The 25852-nt window shown below is 37.2% G+C and overlaps 1 protein-coding gene across 3 annotated transcripts; it reads left to right on the top strand.

Annotated features, from left to right (window-relative positions):
- Positions 1 to 9875: 9875 nt before the first annotated feature.
- LOC103717439 lies at positions 9876 to 25276 on the top strand. Of its 3 annotated transcripts, none has more exons than XM_039123720.1 (7): positions 9876 to 11185; positions 14018 to 14192; positions 16848 to 16915; positions 21990 to 23652; positions 23763 to 23887; positions 23997 to 24162; positions 24260 to 25276. In XM_039123720.1, the coding sequence occupies exons 2-7, from the start codon at positions 14042 to 14044 to the stop codon at positions 24850 to 24852; spliced, it is 2766 nt and encodes a 921-aa protein (XP_038979648.1). In that variant the 5' UTR covers positions 9876 to 11185; positions 14018 to 14041; the 3' UTR covers positions 24853 to 25276. The 3 variants fall into 3 exon arrangements, with proteins under 3 accessions (XP_038979648.1, XP_038979646.1, XP_038979647.1); XM_039123718.1 differs by having other exon boundaries at positions 9877 to 11185; positions 13961 to 14192; XM_039123719.1 differs by lacking the exon at positions 9876 to 11185 and adding an exon at positions 11274 to 11296 and having other exon boundaries at positions 13961 to 14192.
- The last annotated feature ends 576 nt before the right edge of the window (positions 25277 to 25852 follow it).

Raw genomic sequence — 25852 nt, 5'->3', positions numbered from 1 at the left:
ATGGCAGTGTAGGAATGTAATCTGCCAATTGGCTCTTCCTGCTACCTATCCATGTCAGAGGATTCATTCGGACATGTATTTAGTCCACAATAGCTATACATCGGATAGATTTTCGATATTTATAAAGAACCAAAAAAACATAATAATGGCTTTTTGGCTGACTTTTTTGGTATGGTCTCAAATCATCCCAAATAATGTCAGAGCGGATCCAGCTCATATCTATATATAAACGAAAGAATACCATAATACGAATTCATTGGAGCTGACCACAAGCTGATCGTAATATCTATAATTGGATTTGACTAAATTTGGACTCTTAGCCGATCGAATATGTTAGTATTTAAACAAGAAAAGTATATGAGGATTCATATAGGCGTGCACTTAGCTAGGACTGGCAAAATATAATCCGACCTGTATTTGATCTACAATAAGCAAGTTTAGATTTGGGCTATATAGGTTCATATATTAAATAAATCGACCAATTTAAACTGTTTAATAATCAGGTTGGGTTCAGTTCTAACCTCTCGATCCGTTTAATCTGTTTAATAATCAAGTCGAGTTGAATTAAGTAGATTAAGCAAATTGCCAATTTATTAAATAGGTAATAGGTCAACAGGTTAACAAGTTATATAGGTTATACGCATTAACATATTATACATGTTAACATGTTAAGCAGATTATCTGTTTATTAAATAAGTTAAGAAGGTCGGTCGGGTACCTGTTTATTAAACATGATAAGTTTAAGTTTCAAATTCTAATATGTATAATAAATACATCAGGTTCAAGTTTGGAATTTTCTGATCCGAGCCATATATAATCTAATCCGACCCAATTGTCATCTCTACGTTTAGCCTCAGTTCGATTATATCCTAAAGCATCCAAATAATATTTTCTTAGCAACTATTTTTAGATAAGGTTTTATATTTACCATGTCATTGCAATCATCATGTTATTGATTTAATTAGAGGTCCATACGGGAAGCGATCAGATGTCACCTCTCTACACCTCATCATATATATATTTTTTTTTTAGATAGATTGTTGTTCTCCCTTTTTCTTTTCTTTTCTTTTTTCTTTTTTTTTTTTTTGGCAGGCATTCCACAAGGGAGGCCAAGGAGGTGGAATCCAGCCGAGACAAAAGTTTGTGCGTGGGGCGGCATCCAATAGAATCTTTGTCAGAAAGCAACAGTGCCCAACCGACCATGCCACCTAAATGGTCCAAAAGGCATTGGTTTCCTCACATTAGGTGAAGGCTAAGAGGAACGTGGAGGTTAGGCCCATCATTTCTTCGTACAAGAAGGAAACAGAAAAGAAAGCGTGAGGCATCAACTACTATATATCCGGCACAGCGACTTGGGATATGGGCATCTCTCGAGTATGGATGCATGGAAAAGAAGACAAATGACGCAGGTTAAGACGCTAACATCCTAGCCACTAGGTAGCGTGTCTCAATCCTGTGCTTCGGAAGTCTACTCTAATTGGCCTTAAGACTTCAGATAGCAACAACGACTTAGTCTTTTTTTATAGTCAGTAGCTCTGACGCTTTGGTTGCTCTCTGGTTATGATTTTGGTTGATCTATAAGCTGAGGGCTGATAAAAATTAAACAAGTGGAGGAAACTGCTAGCCCCATAACTTGATTTAGTAGGAATCTTTTATGTATATATTGTAACAATCTAGAATTTCATTCAAAATAGTTAGTCGGAAGATATTATTTGGATTTTTTGATCCTTACATAAGATTGACTCAACGAATAATTGATATAGGACTAAACAGACGCCCGCACGGGTCCTCACATACTGCTCTCGTTTAATCTCTGACGACCTCATGATGGGGGCATCAGAACTATTCGTTCAGACGATCGCACCATCAGAGCAACTCGCTCGCGTTTACACCAGGGATTGACTTTATTGTGGCTGGGAGATGATCTTGAGCCACCGATTTGAGTCAGGCCTAGATTGGGTCCATTTGAGTCTGTTTTATTTTTATTGCCTGCATTTGAGTCGATTTGGTCATTTGCTTTTGTTTTGGTCAAGTCAATTGGGTTAGCTATTAAGTCATGTAATTGGGTTGAGTGATTGGATCGATGTTGGTATGTAATCAATCAATTGACTTTGTCAACTGATTGAAGGTTCAATTTTGGTATGTCACCAATTGATTGACCTAATGTAAGGTTATAGAAAGGCCACCCCTCTCATGAATTAGAGCATTGAATGATTGAATAAAATTCTAGCCCCCTTTTCTCCCTTCTCTTCTTCCTTTTCTCTTTTCTTCTTCTTCCTCCTACTCTTCTCTTCTTCCTCTTCCTCTTCTTTCCCTATTTTCCTCCGCAGTGGTCCTCCATCACCTCATCAAGTTAAGAGTTCAAATCCATTCAAATCTAATCACAAGCACTACGATCAGCCCATGGTCAGCCCTAATGGATCTATGTTGCAGTGTTCCCTAGTCTACATAGGTTATGAGCTAAATCTGCACGGATATAATTTGTCACAATGCAGGACCTCACCCAAAATAGCTAGTCGAAAGGTATTTTTTAGATTTTTTAGTTCTGTATCAGTACTTAAGATCTTTCCGGCGAATAACTGATGTGGGACTAAATACACCCTCGCACGAGTTCTCATATATTTCTCTCGTTTAAGCCTCAACGCCCCTCGTTTAAATCCTAACATCCTCATCAGGCTAAGGGTTCAAATTTATTCAAATCTAATCACGAGCAGTACAATCAGCCCGTGGTCAATCTCAATGGATGTATACTGCAGTGTCCCCTAATCCACATAGGTTATGGGTTGGACCCACTCTATCAGCTCTGATTTCATTTGTCACAATCTAGGATCTCATCAAAAATAACTAGTCGGAAGGTAATTTTTAGGTTCTTTAGTCCTGTATAAGTACCCAAAAGCTTCTCGGCAAATAACTAATATAGGACTAAATACATGCTCGCATGGGTCCTCACATACTTCTTCCGTTTAAGCTCTAACATCTTTATTAGACTGAGGGTTTAAATCCATTCAAATCTAATCACAAACACCACGATTGGCCTCTGGTCAGCCTTAATGAGCCCATACTACAGTGCCCTCTAGTCAACATGGACTATGGGCTGGATCTGCTCTGATACTATTTGTAACAACTTAAGACCTCATCCAAAAAGACTAGTCAGAAGGTATTATTTGGGTTCTCCAATCTTATATAAGTATTCAAGATCTACCCAGCGAATAACTAATGTAGGATTAAATATATGTTTGCATAGGTCTAAGTTTTTTTTTTTTTATATTTGTTCGTTTTCTTGTCAAGATTTTTACATGTTCGTTTTTAATGTTTGCAGTTTCCAGAGAAGTTCAATTTGTGCTGTCCACCGTTCCCGCGGCCACGTATCTTACTCTTGCTACAGATACAAGGGAAGCCAAGCCATTTCACCTTTCACATAAGGACAGCGGCTTTGAGTAACTGAGCATATATGGCAAGGGTGGCCAAAGTATTTCTTGCAGTTGAATATTGCAGTAGGGTGTACTAGTAGTAAATTAGGAATCTAACATTAAGTGCTGTATTTTTTCAAAAAAAAAAAAGTATTTTGTTATGCCATAATTTGTGAAAAGTGATGAGTCATCCACCTATTAAATATTACTTGCCACATCTATTCCATTGAATGTTGCAAATACTACCATAAAATACATATGATCTTTAGAAATATGTGCAAATAATTCAAGATAAGCATTCACCTGTATGGTATATAACCGTCCTCAATCTTTTCACTAGAAAAATGCCAATCTCTCTCCACGATAGTTCTTGAGGGAGGGGAAACCCAAAAAAAAAAAAAGAGGAGCAAGTGCGTATTACAAAATAGAAGTATATTTGTTCCCATTATCATAAAATTTACCAGCGAAATGATTCTTCAATTGCTTAGAATAAGGCCTCAAGGTGTTGGAGTTCATTAAAATGGAAGAGACTATTCTTTTATCTTATATGAAAATACTACTACATACAACAAAACGTTTTGTATCTTTAGAAGGTATGCATTTGGTAAGTTGCTACACTTTCTTTTGACATTGAAAAAACAAATCAGATACTTGAGAATATTCGCAGGATGGTGGGGGTTGCAGTTTCTTCCAGGCCATACATATGTTTAGAGAGACGAACAGAACTGCGGACTGGATCGTCTCCTTTGCTGCTCAACACTTGAATGATGTCCTATGGACATGTTATATTTTGCCCCTGTACCATTGCACAACATTCTCTCTTTACTCATGCTAGAGCTGTGTGAGCAGCTGCTCCCCCGCCCCCGTCCCCCCCCCCCCCCCCCCCCCCCCCCAAAAAAAAAAATAAAATAAAAATAAAAATAAATAAATAAATAAATAAATCAGATATGTGGGGATTAAAATGGAAGACACTATTCTTTTATCTTATATGAAAATACTACTACATACAACAGAACTTTTTGTATCTTTAGAAGGCATGCATTTGGTAGGTTGCTGCACTTTCTTTTGATACTGAAAGAACAAATCAAATACTTGGGGATTAATTAGTCGTCACTATTTTGCAGGAGCAAACAGTGGCAGAGCCCTCGTCAGATTGTCACAGCTAATAATACGTTGCCTTTTTGATGGACTCAAAAGTGGAAGGGTCCGCCATTAGATGTGCCGCATGCCACAAACTTAAGATGGTCCTTCTTTGTCACCCTTTAGACGTAGCCAAATCCGAAACTTTCGCTGGTACCAGAGCCCACAAAATGATCCAAGCTCACTCCCTGAAGCAGTACCTTTACTTTGTGGGGAAGCGTGGATCCATAGGAGATGGATTCATGGAATAATTCCCCCTTCCTTCCATGATGTTTGGTCACATAAGTTTGGTGTGGAAATGATGATGATGTCCTCTGGAAGCATAGAAGTGGGTGGGTTAGAAATGTGGGGTGTGTGGTGATTGAGGGTGGTTATGACACAGAGTGGATGGAAGATGGTGAATAATAGCATTGGAGAGACATGACATACCAAAGATTAAAAGAATAATAGCATTGGACCAGGTTCGGTTCACAAACAGATTTCTTGGCTCAAATCAGACCAGACCAAGATCAGAAGAATGACATTTCTCAAAAATGATTGTCGTGCCATGGTAATTAAAAGTTTTGCTTGGAAAAATAACTTGATTCTCCCTTCAATGTAATCGTCAACCCGTGAGGAGATAAAGATCATTCTTAGTATGTGGTTGGTTTGGTTTATCGACACTTGGGTGCATTGCTATGAATCACTTGAATTGATCTTTGCCGGTTTCCAACAACTGTTGTTTGTTCACCTCAAATAATGGCATAGTTTAGGCTATAATGAATGTGACTAAAGTTTCTCGACATCATTATTGTCTTCAAGGTGTATACCTTAAATTTTATTTATTGATATTCTTGGAAGTATGTACTGCAACTTTACTATTATAATAAATGTTCATAACAACCTTTTGAAGTTCTATAGCAGGTAATAGTGTACCATTGGCCACTTTAAGATTGCAGTGCCATCTTTAAATTTCTGCTTTATGTTCTTTTCTAACTTCACAAAGGGACATGGAGATAAGGATATTTATGAATAGCGGCATCATTACTGGAACCATGGTTTGTTAATGGGTTCTTAGTATAAAGTCTTCCACATCCATGTTTCTCAAATAAAAAAGTTTACCACACCAATATCCAATCATGGCAAAAGACAAAAGAATTAAGAAGCACCAGTGAGGTGGCAACATGCATTGTGAAAAGTATAATAAGATAGATCCATCCCCTCACAGCTAATGGCGAGCAATTTCCATCCCTTGGATAGATAGAGGAAGAGGATAAAGAATTTTTGGTTTTTTTCATATTGTCAAACAGTTGAAAAATAAAAATAAATAGTAAGTGTCTAATTGAATTGATCAAGTCGTATAGGAACAAAATTAAAATCTTTCGGTTTGTTAGGATGTCTCAACTGCATACATTACTACGCTTTCACTTGACACCTACTGCAACGATAAATATCTCGTCTCGCCATGATCTTATGTTGGATAGAGCTGGGAGAAAAAAGATCGAGCCTTCTCCTTTGTGACAAAAGAGTCAAGATCGAAGCTTAGTAATTGTGAAGTTTATAAGATCCACACTTTTATCACTTCATGCTACCAATGTATCATATGTTCCGATATAGCATAAGATATGTTTAATTAGTTTAAAATTGATGCTTCGGTTGGATTTGTGGATAGGTGATGTCAACCAAGGAGGACCACCTATTGATGACGGCATTCAACATTATTCCAAGAACAAATATGGTTTCAAGTTCTACATCTATAAATTAAATTCCTGCAAACAAGCCAACATCAATGAAAAGAACCTTTTTGATGCCTCACTCCCACTCTTACTAATCTAATCTGCATCTTAATTCCCACGTCAAACAATCAACTAAATCTATCAAACATGGTAGGCCGGCAGTCATCGCACTAACAACATATAATTGGAGGTTGAGATGTCACTTGGTGATCAATATTAGAATTGGACCTCAATTGTGAAGTGTTAACCACCTTAATCTTCATTTGTAGGAACAGGAATAGTATTGGCCTCCGGTTCTCCTCCGATCATGCCGACTGGCCACAGACTCAGTCTGGGTGTTTAGATGCACCCTATCATGGGTGCATGACCTGAAAAAATGGCCTGTGGATCAAGCAGTCTGATCACTGCCAGAGTTCCAGCACCAACAACTCATAGGAGTTCTCAGGGATGCCAATAGGTGAACCAAGATGAACCACTTGGGCTAAAAGTGAAGCTATAGTGAAATGCCCCTATAATCTACTGTCAAAACGTTCCCACTATTTATGCTTATCTGCTGTTGCATGGAACTACAAGGTGAGATGAGAAGCTGCAGAAGAAAACTAGAAGAAAAACAAAAAGAAAACAAAGAAAAAGGAGCAGAATCAAAGGCAAAGCTGGGACACATGCCTGAAATTCTGGGGGCCATCTCGCTTAAAAGCAGCCTAACTCATACTTCTCGCTTTCCCATTGCGTACCGTACTCTATTTTTAGTCAAAAACAGGAGCCTAAAGCGTTCTAGACTTCCAAAGCCACCTCACCTCTGAGTCTTCCTCCTCATGTGGAGGATGTATGGGATTCGAGTTGTATACAGGTGATAAATAAATATTCTTAGATCTTATTTTCTTTATGTGCATGTGTGCGTGTGTGAGAGAGAAGGATGAAACAAATCCGACGAATTACCTAAGAAGGGACAAAGATTGAATATAACACTCCTTTGGTTTTAAAGGAGAGAGATGAAAAAGTTGTTTTTGTATATGAATAAATTTTCCACGTTCTATGTAAGGTAGAACCTATGTGCGATAGGAAAAGTTACTTTACCCTAAGCTGAAAATCAAAGTAAATTTTTTTCGAAAATATACTTAACTTTAACTTATGTCATTTTTTCTTTTTATCAATTTATTAAGAGCATAAAAGATATTTTACGCCGCAAAAAAAAATAAAAATAAATACTCAACCAAATTTAAGTTATTTTGAAAGTGTGCTTCTTTTGCTATTTTCTATGGTTAACCAAATATGCCCAGATTACTATAATATATCCAAGCATTAGCTTTCCGAGAAATACTCTAATCAAAAAAAAATTTCCAGCGATCCCCCTTTCATCTCATATGCAGTGTGTTTACATCTGCTTCTATTTATAATATTTAACCACGACTTCTTGATGGTTCTTTACACATCCATGTGATTAATCTTTTATCGTTAGAAAGCAAAAAAGATTACCTAACATACTTGCTCTCTGGTTGAATTAAGCTTTTTATTCTTTTCTTTCCTTCCTTTCTTTCCTTATGACTCCCAACTATCTAGCGTAGAGACCTTTTACACGTGCATCTCATGTGCTGAAAACTAAATTTTGAAACCAGTTATGACTCCAACTTGAGACAGGTCAGCAGCCCTACTCTAAAGGCAACACAGCATGCACAACAAATAGCATTGTGGTATGCTTCCAAATTGCGACATATAAGAGAGCTTAACATTTTATGTTTTTTTTTTTTTTTTTTATGAAAAAAAGGGGTAGGGGGGAGGAAGGGACAAGCCCACCCCCGCGTAGCAGCCCCCACTGGGCCCCCGCCCCGCCAGGAGAATGTTCGATGCGGGCAGAAATGGCCGTGTGTTGGGCACCCCGACCGATTTTACTCATACCCTCCCCACCCGTAGGCCCGGCTCAGCTACTCCTCTGAGCTCTGGCTCGAGTCCCACGTGTGAGTACGTCACACCCGGCACCACCCCGGCTACTAGCGGTTCAAGAGCGGTCCTACACCACAAGTCCAAGCAGTGGCCAAAGTAGTGAGCTCCGGTCCACAATTTAATCGTCGCCGCAGCGATTCGAACTTGGAACGTAATGGTTAGAATTGCTGCCCAGTACCACTAGGCTACCACCTTGGTGGCAACATTTTATGTTTCAACCAAAGCAGCTGGTTCGAAGCAATTGTAGTATTGTATGTCTGCTCTTGGTCTCTTATTCGGAGTCCTGAACGCCGACCGCGAGGAGCCCGCCATCCCCAAATGACCTCTCTACTTTTTTACCAACCATGCATCCAGCTACATAGTTTAATTCACACACACACACACACACACACACATATATATATATATAGGGGATTGATAACCTACTCTCTGATATGGTAGGTTATCAATCTATCCATTTTTTATTGGACAAAAAATACCCTTATTTTTTGTAACTTTTAAGGGTGCTTTATGTCTTTTTACAATCTCACATTAACTCACCCTCTGAACCCCCAATTAATGTTCTCTCCCTCTCTCTCTCCGGTGTGTGTGTGTATGTATGCATGTATGTACATACATACGTATGCATGTATGTATATATATGTATGTATGTCTATGTATGTATGTATATGTGTGTGTATGTATGTATGTATGTATGTGTGTGTATGTATGTATGTATGTATGCATATGTATATGTATGAGAGAGAGAGAGAGGGAGAGAGCATTAATTGGAGGGGTTAAGAGGGTGAGTAAATGTGAGATTGTAAAAAGACATAAAGTACCTTTAAAAATTATAAAAAGTAAGGGTATTTTTTGTCTAATGAAAAATGGGTAGATTGATAACCTACCATAACAGAGAGTAGGTTATCAATCCCCATATATATATATATATATATATATATATATATATATATATATATATATATATATATATATATATATATATATATATATATATATATATATATCAATTATTTTTGAGATGAAATTAAATTTATTGTTTATATTTTTGAAAAAAATTATATCTTTATATCAAATTTTAGTGTCTTAATGAATGTGATTGGAAACATACCATTCTAATTTCTAAACAAAAGAAGAGAAAACTATCAAATGTGAATGCTCTTAACCTTTGTTATGCTAACTTACCTACTTTGATCTGATTTTGCACAAGTTTTCAAATCCAATTGCATAAACTTATGAAAAGTAATTGTGAAATTTAAAGTGAGTAATTTTATAGAAATTATATAAAATTTAAATATAAGTTATACAATTTTTTAACTAGTTTTTGGTTAGGCAATTTTTAAACCATTAGGTTGGTAGCATATGAAACTATGAATATGCCAATGTGAAAGATATTGCATTCTTCCAAAAAGAAAAAAAAATAATATCAAAATTACAGCTAACAGGGGTGTAAGATCAATATTTTTTTTTTGGAAAAGTAAATCTCTAAAAAGACCCTCCTACCTCTCATTAAGGGCATTTCAGGAACAAAATAAAATCCAAGTCTGGACCAAACTCTCTCTCTCTCTCTCTCTCTCTCTCTCTCTCTCTCTCTCTCTCTCTCCCCTAAAACGCCACTGAAGTGACGTTGAAAAAGAGAACAAGAGTTGTACCACAAAAATAAAAAATGGGAAGCAAGAGAAACAGCGCAGAAAGAATAAGTAAGAGAATACCCACCCAAAAAAGTCCAAACGCTCGGCCACCCGAGCCGTTGGAGGCTTGGAGCTCTCTGAGAGAGAAGACACAGAGAGAGAAGAGAGCCGTTGGAGGCTTGGAGCTCTCTGAGAAAGAAGAGAGAGAGAGAGAGAGATAGGAGAGGAAGAGATGGTGGAAATCCTCGGAACTTTTATCTAACGAAGAAGCACCTTCCAGAATGCAATTAGCAGCAGCGCAGAGGCTTCCTACGTTTCCTGCCCACCTTTTCCCATCCTCTTTCCTTGATGGCGGCTGCGTGGCGTCACTAGATAAAAAGGCGTCGTTAAGGGCGGGTAAAAGAGCTTTTTTCGTCTCTCTTTTGACTCTTTGATAGATATCTTGGATCATTGGGCCACTGTCCGTTTCTTAGCCTCCAGATTGGAGGAAAAAATAGAGAAAAGTTTCGAGCCTGATGGGTAGTTTTAGTGTTAAGAGTTTGTGGGCTGGGATTCAGTTGAGTTCAAGGGAGGGAAAAGGAGGAGGAGCGTATTTGGATCTCCTTTCGTAATGGATAAAAGCCTGAAAGCTGATGACTTTGAAAAGTTTTTGATGATGTCGATGCTTGTAATTAGTAAAAAAGACGATTTCTTCCCTTATTTGTGAGTTCTACATCAATAATTGGTCTTCATATATGGGAATCAGAGGAAACAGAGTAGTAGTTCTCTGAATTCTGTGTTTTTAATAGTGATTGATGGCATATATGGCTTGAAATCGATTGAACAAAAAAAAAAGAGGAGCTTTTGTTGTTGTTTGGAGTCAAACTGCATGTATAGAGGTCATTTACAGGACCCCTTTAAATCTTGAGTGTAAAAGATCTTGCTTTGATTAGCTTTCTTGCTTTTCTTTGAAGGTTCCAATTCGTAATTTTCTTCTAAAGATTCAGAGAGAGTGGAATTGGGATTTGGATTTCGTACCTCTGTTGCCATGGGTACTGGAGGTTTTGTTTGAGGCCATTGCTTTTACTTTGAAGGGTAGGTGCGGCTGCCGAAAGCTCTGCATCGGCTGCGGTGGCTTTTATTTGATTAAAGGAAAGGGAGAAACGTGTGGAGTTGTGTCTACGGTGGAAGAAAGTTTCGATTCCTTTCCCCATCAGAGAACAAAAAACAGCTCAGATTCCATAACTTTAGCTGTTGGGATGAGATAAACGTCTTGAAATTAGAAGTTGATGCCTTCTTGTCCTTCTTCTGCCAGACTTGCCATTGGAACAGTTTTTCCTTGCCATTCTGATCGCGTTCATAGTCCAAGGTACTTCTTTTCTTCATGTGCTCCATAATCCTCTTTCCTGTTTCTCTGTTCTAATCAATGTAGTGTTATTTTCGTCATGCAATTCTATATTCTTCGTTTTTGATTTTTTGGGTAATGGAATGAATACCTGAAATTAGATCATATAACTGAATCTACTATCATATTCTTTTTCATGCTTGCAAGGTCTAGCAAATATTAAAAGCTGGTTAAAAAAGAAAAAAATAATACCAATCGCTTGCTAGGGTCCTTAACTTACCATTAAAACATATTGATGGCCTAAATGGAACCTGTATATATGAGTAATTAATGGAAATATGGGATATAAGAGTTGTTGGAATTGAAGATTCCTTTTCTTTCCTTTTCCTTTTCTTTTTTCTTTGGCATTACTGGGAATTTAATGCAGAGTTCATTCTCCCATCCTTGTTTTTTATGTTATACTATATTATTCTATTATCTTTTGGAAAATGATATCAATGGCTTATTTAGATGGATAAGGATATGTGCTTGGTAGCATCTGTAATTGTCCTTGTGTATTGCTAGCATTAGAAATCTTGCAGAAACATAAATTTGATGTTGCACAGTACATTCCTGATGACAGATATAAAAACAATTAAAAGGATGCATTAAGGCTAATATACTTGTGCACAGCCTGTTATCTTGCAAATGAATTTTTGCAAGATCAGCTTCAGGAAATAAAATTTGCTTTTCCTTTTCTCTGAGAATTGGTATTATTCTTTTGATAATTCTGTCAATCACAGGCAAAATTTATCAAGAAACAAGTAAAAGAAAAAAGAAATTTGCACTTTATATAAATTGATATATATATGTGTGTGTGTGTGTGTGTGTGTGTGTGTGTGTGTGTGTGCATATGTATATATACACACATATTCATCAAATTTGTCAGCAGTCAGATCAAAATTAGGATGGATTAGCTATAGATTGTAGTCTGGAACCAAATTCTGCTCCCTATCTGCCTGTAACTGTCAAGGTGAAGGGACTACCTGTTGTTGATAGTGCCAAATAGTGATGAAGGATTTGATCATTCTTCATCACATAAAGTGGCTAAAAAGGTTTATATCCATTACATTGCATCTCAAATTCAAAGCTGTAGGCATCAAGCCTATCCCTAATCTGCAGCTATATGGATCCTTTCTATTTATGCCTATCAAGGTTTACATCTTAACAATGCAAGCCTTTATGATACTTTTTACTGACTAGATTTTCATATCTATAACCCCTCTTTCTTGACCCTTATGTTTATTCCATGCTGCTCTCCTTACTAAGGTTTCAGATTTTTGATAACCCATTTTAAGTTGGTTATCCATTGCTTATCCTCAAATGGTATAGCTATGATGCTTCTGTTAATGTATTGTCACTATTTCTATGATTTTCATCTTGTGTGCTCTGACCCCTTTAGGTCTGCAGCTGCTCATGAGCAGCTCAAGATTGGTTCAGCTTGAGCTCATTCAGGCTCAGCTCAGTCGATAAATGAGCAGAGCACAAATTTTGAAAGCTTGACTCATAAACGAGCCAAGTCTGAACATGAGCCTGCTTGTAAAACTTTAGGGAAGCTCGGTCTGGGTAGATAAAAGCTCAGCTCATAGCTTATACGAGCTGACCTTAAACACCTGAAGCCAAGCTCGGCAGGACCTCAAGCCAAGCATGAGCAATCCAAGTATATAACAAGGCAGCTCGAGCAGCCTGATACTAGGCTTAACTCAACTAGTTAGCACCCCTTGACCTAAAGCCTTTAACCTTGTGAGTATCACACCACATTCACAAATCACTTCACTTCATCCATCACATTTTAGTTATTTCTCATATTTTTATATATTTGTCTCCTTTTTATTTGTTTAATAGATAAAGGATACTAAAGCCGTTATATGCCACCACTTTTGTTGAGGCCTTGTTTTTGTTTCTATCCCCACTAGATTACCTTCCATTTTCTGTGTTTAATTGCAAATGGTAGTTAAGACTTTGCAACTAAAGATTTCTCTATAATTCTTGTTTAGCATTTAATCATATTATTACTTTACTAGATAATACTAATTTTTTTTGGAAATAAAATAAACTGCTACACTTTGATGTGGATTTCTGAGTACGAATTGTATGTATGCCATAATGAATTTAAACTTCTAAAAATGGTGAATGAAAAAGAAGGTAAAAAGGAAGTCAAGGAAAGAAAGATACACACTCAACCACAGAAAAAAGATACTTCTGAAAAAATATTTTACCAGACTCATCTAATATAGTTGATGTAAATTTGTTACTCCATAAAGACCATATTTAAAGACACTAGAGCAAACATAAGATGCTGTTTTTATATCCATAAAGGACTTTGAACCAGTTTACCATGTTACATATCCTCTTTAAAATTCATAAAGGGAAATCCTAAAAAAGATGGAAAAGGAGTAGTATTAAATATATATGATCTTCAAGCCTATTTGATGGCATGTCATTGAAACAAGGGCAATCAAACTTAAAAAGCATCGATTCAAAACCAAACTGGTTGAAGCACTAATCCATATGGTTTGGATCTACAAAACTATAAGTATGTTTATATTTTATACTGGTGCATGGTGGCTGGTTTGTCTTGTGACCACCATATTTCTTTGTGTTCGAAACCCTTGAGAAACTTTCTTTCTGAGAAACAATATGAGCATATGCTTGTGCAGAATCCAACATGTTTTGTTTATCCAATGGGTATGTTTGGCTAAATATGATATTTGGCTAAATCTTTTCTATATTGTAATCTCATTATGTGGTTTCTTTCAGATTCCGATCTTGTTTGATGGTTCCATATATTTTGGCATGACCTCTCAATAAAAGCAGGAGCTAAGGCCCCACTTGTCCACGATGGCAAAGAGATCTTACAAGCGAGCTGCACGATCTGAAAGGGACAAAGCAGGCTGTATGCGGGGTTTGATTAGCATGTTTGATTTCCACCGGGGTCATTCAAGTCAGAAGTTACTTTCAGATGGGAAACATGGGAGTGGTAGACATTTTGGTAAGATCTTTTACTGGGTAGTCATGCTTGTATAATGTTTGGTTTCCATATTTAAGTTATGCAGAGATCTATAAAGTTGAACACCATTCTATTTTGAATTTACTCTAGTTGTTTGAAAATTGTGGATTTATGCCTTTTCTTTCTTTAGTGCTCATTTAACATCGATAACAGTACAATTATAATTTGTTATATTACTTGAAGATGCTCTTTTATATGCAACTTTAGCTGCAATTTGAGTAGAAAAGAAGTTTAAGGCTCTTATTCATTTTTGTTGGAGTATTTTTTTTGTTGATATCCCAAATCAAGGTTTAGGTTGCATAGGCGGTGTAATTGGCATTTTGGATCTTGTTTGTCGCTAACATGCATATCATCAACTGGGCATTTGATGGATTCTGATAGTCAAATATGTTTTGATTTTTGTGTGGTTCAAACAGTTTACTGTAATTCTAGATGTACATTACTGTTTATAGAAATGACAGTAAAATTTGTACTATTAGACAGAAAAAGACAAATTCCTTCTGCTGACATTACCTGCATGCACAAATATTTACTAGATATACATGCTTGCAGACTACTCTTCTACTAGGGTTTAGGCTTCAATCATAATGGTGCAAAAATTGTGACAGGTGTTTCAGATTGAGGATCCAAATCTGCTGATCATGATCTAACATCTAAAAATATCTACAAATTGAAAATCATGTGCTTTGGAGGTCATTTACCTATGTATCAAGTGGGCACAAAGAAGAGGCAGCCATTAGTTATATTATGATAAACTAGAAAGAAGTGCATAGCCTTTGGATGCACACTATTAATCATATGATACACACATCTTAGAACAAGTGTGAACCATAAATTATATAAAACACTGTATTGAGCTACTATAATGATCTCTTTTTGGACCCCTTTGTGACTTAGGGAATAACCTCCATGACGCATAGTTTTGTATTTTCTAGGTAGCTCGGTGTATGTCTTTATTTTCCACTGGTTGAATTGAAGAGTAAAGTCTACTATAAGGAGAGTATTCTTTTGTCTATCTTCTTATGTATGTATGTATATGACATGGAGATACCTCTATAATAAGTTTTCTCAAGGTATTTATAGTTCTAAAGGTTCATCCTCTACAAAGTATTGAAAAATGGTATATGGCCACTGAAGTGGGTGCTTAGGTGGATTTTGTTTTAAAAATATTCAAATAAATAAAGAAAATTATTAAAAATAAAAAAGGAGTAGAAAATTAGAAAGAAATCAGTAAATATTCAGAAAAATATGAAAACTAAATAGAAGGTGGGTGTCGGGGGAGGAGGAGAAGAGAAGGTAGAGGAAGAGGTGTTGAGGGTAGGAAAATAGTCTCACCCATTTGCCATCCCACATTGTCTCTCACTTCTACCTGCTCTTGCTTCTGCTATTCAAAAACACCCATTATTGCTTTTAAAGTTTTGTTTGACCAGAACCTTCAAAGAAAGAAGAGCAATGCACTTTATCTTATACCTCATGCCTGGTTTGCCATATCCCCTACTTGGAACTGCCTAGCCCACACACCATCTTGCCTGACCTGGACTGGGCTGCGTATGTGAGTGCCTAAGCTTGTTGGATGCTTTTGAGTACCAAGTATACTGCCACTTGCATCGAACTGACATTTGAGCCTGACATGGGCTGGCCAAGTGGCTGCATATTCATCCATAACCACATCTTCAACTGCATAGACCACTATTTAGACAATGATCTTCTATTGCTCCAGCAAGAAGTTGGATCCCTGATAAACAGTGAAATATTTTATTATTGGCATCTGCTTTTTCTTTCCCTCTGCATTTCTAAAACTAGCACCACCATCAGTTGAAAATTTAGATAACATTGTTCAAAGCCATGGACGAATTATTTTCATTTGGTGTGCCCCAAGTTTAACACCTGCATATTCAAGACATGATAAACATTTCATTTGGAACCAGTCAACTCATACAACGGTTTTCCATTCACTTTTTTGGAAATATGTTGAAATATTTGCAGGAGACATGCATATTGAAGATGTTGATTTCTGTGTTTTCTTAGTTGTCATAATTGCTCCCCATATGTAAATCTATATATAAAGAGGCTGCTGTTAAGAAATCAGATATTGAATCCAAGAATGAACATATATCTCTTACTGAGAAAAGTCGGCATTGTATGGTTAGTAATACATGCTGCCTCTTGATATTTACTAATAGCTTGATGGTGCTCTTCTGAATTCCAGAAGACCAATAGTTTTTAGAGGGGCTGAAGCTGCAAGAGAATTTTGCAGAAAAATAAAAATTCACTGTACTCGTACATTTGCAGAAAGTGGTCGCTTTTACTCTTTTGGCAAATATGGTCCATTCTGGACTTTACTTGACCATTATGCTCTTACTCTCAAATGTATATGTGCATGTTGGTCATGGTTTTTACACATCAAGGTTTTCAGTCTCAGTACCTGACCTCATACCTATTGGGTATTGGCACAAGTCAGGTTGGTCCAGTCTCCCCTGTACCGACACATCATATGCTGTTAGAGATGGGACAGCAATTATACCATGTGTCCGTACAGTGCTGTATCAAGCCTTGTATCATACCAGTACCTTATTCAGTTTTCTTTTAGTTCTTTCTTATTGTCATCCTCATAATTACTTTTCATATTTTTGACAGGCACCAGATATTCGAAAAGTGTACCTGATTCTTGTAGCAATTCCAAGGAAAAACAAGAAATTGAAGATGTAAGTTTAGTCATTTTATTAAGAATTCCAACAGTACTTGAATTTTTTTATGAGTTTGTTAATTGATTGAAAATATATAGATTTCTTCTTGGTCAATGGTTTCAACCTAAAAAAGTTTGCTATTTATTTTGTATTTCTTGTAAAAGCCATAAGTATGTCCTCTTGGTGAATCAAGGACATAGATATCAAGCAAACTATATTACTTATTCTACTTCATAGTAGATTTATTTTTGGTTGTATAATAATTATATGGTTCTTGCTTTGGTACACCTAATTTTTTTTGAGCCATTCATTTACTCATTTTGATTAAAAGGCTTAGATTGGAAGTTGCTGCTAAATGAGATACCTGCTAAAACCAATTTCCAATATAATTAGATAAGAAAACTTGGGGTTATTTTGTAAATTGTTACATAGCGTCCACGTTACTCTTTAAGGGATAGTTATAGAAACTGGACCAGGCCGACCGGACCGGTTGTTCTGGCTAGAAAACTCGCAAATTGGACCCCTGGCCGGTCCAGTTTTCATACGAGACTAGACATGTAGTTGAATTGCACGAGAATTGATGACTTGGCTGACTTTCAAAGAAAACCAATTCACAGTCGAGATCCAAACCCATGTCCACAAGTTTATTTACGAACCTCTCAACCACCAAGACAACAATTGGTTCTTGATAATTAATCAAGCAACATAAACTATATCTGTGTTCAAAAGATGTCATTTTTTCACTATTTTAATAATCAATTTTTTCTAATAAAATAAACAATTCTTTTTCTCTTTGATGCAAAACTGAAAAAAAAACTATATGCTTCATTTTATGCATTTGGATACTTTTAAAATTTTAAAACTTTACTTTTAAAGGATACAAAATATCAATAAATATTGTCCATTTTCCTACATTGTACACAACTTTACTTACATTTTTCATAAATTAAATGGATCATGATCATTTCTATGCTGCAATTAAAGAGTAGTGTAGAATGTAGATCAATGTGCTTTAAAAGAGTAGTATTTGATGTAAAAAATTATAAATAGTTTTTTTATATCAAAAATAGAAAAAAATTAAGTAATGTTGCATATTTTTATATTATATTCATTTTTAATATTTAAATTTATTAATTATAATCTGGTTTGACCAATTGACCCGAAGGTTGGACCAATGACTGCATGAACCGGGCCATTTGCCGGGTTGGTTAGATTGCTAATTGATAACAATCTTTTCTTCTTTATCTGGATTCAAATCTCATTGTAATCTTATTCTCAAAACGATATAATGGTTGATCTTCCATCTCTCTCTCTCTCTCTCACCTCCAAAAAAAATTAAAAACCCCTTGTCTGCCTCCTTCTCTCACATATTTCCACCCCATCTCACCCCTCCCTCTCTCCCTCTTCCTCCCCTGCACCACTCTTGGCAATGGAAAAGTGAACAACATTAGAGATCAAGGGGAGGGAAAGCAACAGAGATGTAGTGGAAGGGGAAGGCTTGGGGCTGACATTTGATGAGAGAAGAGGGCCCATCTTTCAAAATTAGTCTGGCAACTGGCTGAACTAGCTGTGACACCATATGTCCAATTTATGCTTCCTTAATTTAATGGTTAAGTTCTAATAACCAAGATATCTTTTAAAAAAATAATGGCTAATGAATCAAATTGCTAATAATATTTTATTTTGTACCTAAGCTTTCTCCTTTTTTCGTTTTTCTTCTCATGATCAACCTTAGTGCCACCTGGGACTGCTCGAGCGTGCTCTTTTCATTAGCGAAAACTAAGCACTGAATTATAGGTATGTTTGTATTCTGGTTTGATATCATCATAATCAAAGTCTGAAAACCTGGTTGACATAAAAATGATTATCAAGGTTGAGGTGTTGTTTAAATTTTCACCAAAATAGAGAATTTAACTTTTCTCTGCCTAAGGGGCTATTTGGTTGAAGCATGGTCTGCCGTACTGGTCCGTACCGGGATCGGTACCGGATCAGCATGGAATCCAGTATCGGTAGTTTATTGTTGGAGAACCGGTATGGGACTGGTTCGGACCGGTACGGGACCGGTCCGGGCCGCTACCGGTACGCCGACCGGTACTGGTACAACGGACCTTGGGTTGAAGGAAGTAAAGGTTGAATTCAACAAGTACATTTTAACAAATTGTAGTTTTACTGCAAACTGTGTGGTGGCTCAGTGGTAGCATCCCTCTGCCCCTAAAGCAGAGGTTCTGGGTTCAGGTCCTAGTGGTGCACTTGGGGGTTTATCCTAGGTAATTAAATTGCAGGCAGGTTTCACTCCCTATTTATCCACGAAAAAATACAATTGTATTCCACCTTGTTGCATTGTATGACACAGCAATGGAATTGCATATTCATTTACTTCAAGTGGTTATTCTGAATTAGTGATGCTAAAGTTTTGTAATCTTAGGTCAAGTCAGTTTTACCTGAGTCGAGTTGGGTTGAATTGGATTTAATGTAGTCAAATATGTTTAGGTTGTTTAGTAAGGTTGAATTCGGATATGTAGACCTGCGCGTATCCTGTCTCTCTTTCCTCTTAACATTATTTGAGCTTCCACCTGACTGAATCACAAAAATGAGCTATGGCGGAGACCTATTTTGCTTCCTTCGCCAGCATTTACAAATATCCAGACGTTTAAAGTTTTGATTGCACGCTAGTTTGGACCGCCTACTTCTGTCAAAAGGAATGTCAGCTTATTTCCTTCTTTATCTTTACTGTTATCCTTCGCTAGTCAAAAGCTGCATGAATATTGATTTGACATGACTTCTTGGATGGTCAAAGCTCTCATAGTGGTCTAATCTTGATAGTAGTTTCACATGAGAGTTAATCCACCAGATGTTTTCATGATAGTCGGATTTCTCGTTTTGCAATTCTATCGGTTTATATTTGAGGTAAATCTTTGATTCAGTTCTGCTTGTATGCATGAATCTTTCACCGTTTCATTGTCACGAAGTAGTTAGCATACCTTAACGACTGTGAACCTTAATAAATTGTACGGTACCGGTACGGGCCGGTACGTACCGGTACGATACGCGGTGGTTTCAAAAACCACAGCGCGCGGTGCTGTGGTTCTAAAAAAAAAAAAAATCGTACCGGTGCAAACCGGCCGGTTCGCACCAGTTTTTTTGCGGTTTCCGGTACCGGTCTAGGACCGGACCGGTACATACCGGCCCGTACCGGCCGGTACGGGCCGGTACGGCATTCCATGGAATATATAGTATATTTATTCGTCATGGCATGCAAGTATATTTCAGATGTTGTATCCTACGATGCATTGGAATTTCTATGTTTAACTAAAAAGAATACTTTTTTCTAGATGAACATTAACATCTTACATCACACTCTAATGCAAATTCATGCCTGATATATTCATCATTTTTTTTATTTCTTAGAATTATCTTGTTTATTTGCCTATCATTAGAATTCTTTCTTCATAGTTAATGCTGTACCCAATAGTCCTTTGAACTCTCTTCTGATTTTCCAGACTTTTGCTTTTTAAAGAAAATCTTAGCCTCTATATCATTTTGAATTAAGATTTGACCATGTTGGCTATTTTCAGAGAACCACAGGTTTTGGGTATTAGTTAACAGATTCACTGCAGATTATTTGGAGAAATAATCAAAACTAAAAATCACTTGTTTATGTCTTTCAGCATGACCATCTAAAATAGTGTGTAAACTGCAAGGTCCTTTATATTTATTTTTTTTCAGGAGTCTTCAAAAGGTAAGGTAGTGACTGAAACAGGAGCACTATGCTTCCTTCTCACTTTTATCTGGAAACACAGTCCTAGAAGAAAGCTTTGATTTCGTGAATAATATATTTTTTTTTAGGCATGGCTAACCATATTTTGGAATTTCTCTTCTGAAAACCCATTACTGATTAATTGTAATTTCTTCATTGAATGTTAGCTGTCCATCAAATACTTGAAGAGTTTTGCAATTACTGTTGGAATGTCTAAGGATTTATGTTTTCTTATCCTAATAGTGCTGTCCGAAATCAATTTGGTTTTGTTCATTGGATACAACCATCCATCAAATACTCATCCCCTGAACCAGTCATATGTACTATAAGTGTGTGCAAACACAGAGTTTATTATTCTTATTGCAATTTGATTTGTCCCTTTATAGATCACAAATGTTCACCAAACACTCCTTCCTCTGGAGACTGGGATCAGCAATAAGAAATAAGAATCACACATATAGAGTTCTAGTAGTGCAGAGTTATCTAGTATGTGCATATGGTGATGCATAGATTTAAAACAATACATGCATCTATAAAGTTCTCTACTGAATCTTCCAACAAAAGATATTATTTTATTGAATATACGATGGTAGCTTAATTATACACATGTAAAAACATTTTGGATCTATCTTGCTCTATCATTTGTATTTACTACATTGAGCATGAAGTTTCTCTTTAAGGACAATACAGAAAGGGCAGATGAAAGGTTATAGCATGAAGACTTCCAATTTTAGGGCCTGTAATTGGGAAAATTCTGTTGCATCCGGCAAGATCCAGCAGGACGGGCAGGAGAGAGGGGTGTTAGGGAGTGAGAGTGAAAGAGGGGGAAGGAGAGAATGGCAGGGTCATGGAGCCTGACCCCCCTGGGATGGAAAAAAAGACCTTGAGAGGCCCTCTTTTTCATCCTGCCAGGTCCAGGCTGCAATTCCCTGCATAGTCTCTCTACCTTCTCCCATTTTCTCACTTTCTCACCCCCATGCTGTCTTTCTCTGCCTATCCTTCCGGATTTGGTGGGATTTAAACACGCCTTTAATCTGACATCATTATGGGCATCAATAGTTGAATAGCGATATTTAATGATATTTTATCTTTCAATGTTCTTAAGGGACTGGAAGTAATATAAAGTAACAATTGTTGCACATTGTATTTTCCCAACATACCTCTAACTCAGTGTAGCGCCAGACACAAGACTCTTGCTAGGGCCTAAAAAGGTGCCAATTATGGCATAAGAAAATGAAATTTTGAGAAGTTTGGTCACATCATGAAGTATCCTAGTATCCAGGCACTTCTAGAAAGCTTCCAGACCATAGATATGCTGAATCCATTATTTTTCAGGATTTTGATGAAGAAAGAGAAGAAACAGGCAATTTGGGTATGCCTAGTGTCAAAACACTCATGAAGGAGGAAATGTCAAGAAAACATTCCCCAAAGAAGATTCCAAGTGATGTCGCCGAACGGATACTATCTGACTTAGATCACAAGGTCCATCTTGAGAGAAACCATAAAAAAACGAGCAATAATCAGAAAATAAACTCATATCTTCATGTCAATGATCTGAATGCTCCTGCAAGCTTGGATTGTCATATGAATTTAATGGAAAGATCTTCCCTCAATTTCGACTTGGCCGCAGTTTTAATTGAATTCTATGGTTACAATAATGGAGGCCAAGATATGCATGTAGATTGTAAAAGTATTAATGGTTCAAGTCCTTCCTTAGAAGCTATTGATCTTTGGAAGCATTATCATCAGGATGAACCTGATTCCCAAATTGAACAGAAGAAATCTATTCTTCAAAAGGCACTGGGCAGAGTAGCAGAGGCTATTTTAAATCAGAAGCTTGTTGAAACAAAACAGCTCACTGGCAACAGGGCAGCCCAAGCTGAAGAGTTCATCAATGCATTAGAGATGCTGAATTTGGACAAGGAGTTAGTTTTAAAGCTTCTTCAGGATCCAAATTCACTTTTGTTAAAACATATTCAAGATCTTCAGAATACTCAAATCGAAAAACAGTCTAAGCTGGAGCCTGGTCAAAATTTAAAAGGAATTGAATTGCTGGAAGAAGAGATTGGCAGTTTAGGGCAATGTGAAGAATCCGTCAATAATAAAGCATTTCACAAGCAAAGCAAACATTTCTTTAGAAGGAAGGACAAGTCAAAAGGAACGGGGCCACCGGAAGGAAATGTGAGTTCCCAGGATTCAAACAGGATAGTTGTTCTGAAGCCCAGCCCAGCAAGAATTCAAAATCCCTCGATCGTGATCAGTTCAAGCTCTTCCGCACAACCACATCATAGCTTGAACTGTAAAGAACATGGTCAAGGAATGACTTCTCATTTTTCGCTTAAAGAAATCAAAAGAAGGTTGAGACATGTTATTGGTGAAAACAAAAAGGACTGCCATTTGACCTCCATTGATGGTGTTCTACCCAAAAGTCCAAATCGATCCAAAGCTTCGGGTGACACAGGTAAACAGATCACAAATTTGGCGAGTAAAACTTCCCGCAGTACTGCTGACAGTTCCCAATCCTCTGCTATTTTCAAGAAAACAGACAAGAAAATCGGAGACAAAGAATGTCAACTTAATGTCGAGAGTGATCTCGCTCCCCCCAGGGTTGGATCTTTGTTCTATGAAGAGGCCAAGAAGCATCTCATCGAGATACTACATATTGGAGATCACATCAATAATTTGCCAAGCAGACATGGCTCAAACTCCTTGGGAAGGATACTTAATCTGCCAGAATATGCGTCATCTCCTGGATTTAGCCCTACAAGTAATAAGGAGCTTGACTTGTCACCAAAACAGACAAGATTGTCCCCATCACGACAGTTCAAACAAGAAGATGCTGCCATCCATCTAAACCCATCAGGACAGAAATCTGAAATTGCAGCATGCAACGCTAGCAATCATTTTGATGAAACACAAGTTCTTGAGTCAAAGCCAGAACTCCTTGGTACACAAATGCAGAAGGAAAATTGCACTTGGGAATACTTAAACCCAAAAGGTACTTCCTTTCATTTGTTGTCAGCGGCATCGAGAACCATCATTATATGATTTTTCTTGCTTTGCTTTTGTTATGATAAAATTCAGGGAAACCTCTTACATGAACTGCAGAAACTCTGGAAATAGCAGATGCCAAATGCTTGGAAGGGTGTAATCATATGGTTCAACTTTCAGAATCATATAGCAGCGAACCCATTGCTACTGGTAGAAGATTCAATGAAGAAGGTCCAGATCTGGTGAGTTGGTAGCTTTTTCTAGAGTGTAAATTGTCATTACCAGTATCTTTTATTATGATTTCTGTGTTCTAAGGGACTAAACTAACATCATCCTCATCTATTTCTCTAGGGTTCGTTGTCAGAGAAGCCACAACCAATGACCCCATCTGTATTTATCTTGCCCAGATCTTCTGAGAACATCAGTGAAAAGCTAGACCGGCCAAGTCCTGTATCTGTTCTTGAACATTTCTTCTCAGAAGATATTATCAGTCCTGAAAGCACCACTGTCGAGCAAGGTATGATGCATGCGGAGTAGCAATGATGTTTTTATTTATTTAGTTTTGGTTTCTCTTTCTGACACTGAAGTCACCTAATTATGCATATTCTTTGCAGCTGAGGTGCCAATACAGCCTCGAGAGTTGCAATTTGAAGAACATGATAGTTCTTCAGTAGTTCTAACATCATCTGATTCCGAAGTCAATCGAAGATTTTGTCTGGATGACAAAGTGGCAAGGTTTGAATACATAAAAACCATTGTGGAAATCTCGGGCTTAAGCATGGATGACATTTTGAAAGAATGGAGTGTGAAAGATCAGTTCCTCGGCCCATCTTTATTTGATGAAGTAGGAACCTCATATGGCCACTTGCAGAACAATCCAAAGCTTCTCTTTGATTGCATAAATGAAGTTCTTATGGAGCTGCAGGAGAGATTTTTCAGATGCACCCCATTGGTATCTTTTATCAAGCCTACTGTTCAGCCAGTCCCAGTAGGTGGGCACTTTGTCCAAGAAGTGAGCAAAGGCATTGACTGGCATTTGCAAATGCAGTTCCCATGCACATTATCTCAGATAGTGCAAAAAGACTTGGAGGGTCGAAGCTGGATGGACCTCCGGTTCGAAACAGAAGGCATTTGTGCTGAGATAGAAGACACCCTCTTAGATGATTTAACGGAAGAAACTGTTTATGAGTTCTGGTTTGAACCTTGAATTTGCTAAGGGGCTTATATTATTTACTCATATTCCAAGATAAATGAGCAAGTCACAGGTCATAATTGGGACCAGGGAAAAGATGGGGTGGAAATAATTGTTCCTTTCTAGTGAAGTGTTGTTGTGGATTTGGTAGGCTCGGAAGGGCCGTTTTTTTTTTCCTCCCATGTGTTTCCTACTGCATCAGTCACAGATTTGACACCCCAAAATATCCTAGTGCAGCGTTTGCTGCTAATTTTAGGTCGTTTTTAAAACCATTGTGGAAATTAAAGGAGGTTGTAGCATATGTAAATCAGTTTCATCACTTGTACTACTGAGAATAACTTGGAAATGAAGGAGGTTGTAGCATCTGTAAATCAGTTTCATCACTTGTACTACTGAGAATAACTTGGAAATGAAGATATCAGCTGCTGTGTTCTATCTGTGCGATGGTCTATTAGTTCTCCAAAGCTGTTAACAGGTGATTGCTAATGCTGATTGTATTTTATGCTTGGTAATTCTTATTGTTCTTTTGAAACGGTACTAGTTGCATTCTGGAAGCTTGCAATCCTTTTGAGAAATGCTTGAACTGTGATATGGTAATTGATCTTTCATTGGTTGTAAGTATGATGCTGTAGCCGGATGCAGCAGGAAGGTCCCAAACATGCCCTAATAGTAACTTCTGTAGCAAGAGGAAAAAAATGCCAGATATGAGGATTCGTGCGGACATGTATTTAGTCCCATATTGGTTATGCACTAGGTAGATCTTGGATATTTCTATAGGGTTAAGGAACCAGATAATACATTCTAGCTAGTTTTTTTGGGTAAGATCCTGAATTGTTACAAATTATATTAGAGCGGATTCAGTCCATGACCCATATGATCTAGAGGATATTGTAACACGGGCCTATTGAGACTAATAACGGACATATTGTGATGTTTGTGATTGGATTTGTGGTACCTATAGATGAATTTGCATGGATTGGGACCTTTAACCTAGCAAGAGTACGGAAGCTTAAAT

Source organism: Phoenix dactylifera, chromosome 2, assembly GCF_009389715.1.
Source record: "Phoenix dactylifera cultivar Barhee BC4 chromosome 2, palm_55x_up_171113_PBpolish2nd_filt_p, whole genome shotgun sequence".
Classification (NCBI taxonomy): Eukaryota; Viridiplantae; Streptophyta; class Magnoliopsida; order Arecales; family Arecaceae; genus Phoenix; species Phoenix dactylifera.
Note: the sequence above shows the minus strand (reverse complement) of the source record. Positions and strands in the feature narration are given on the sequence as shown.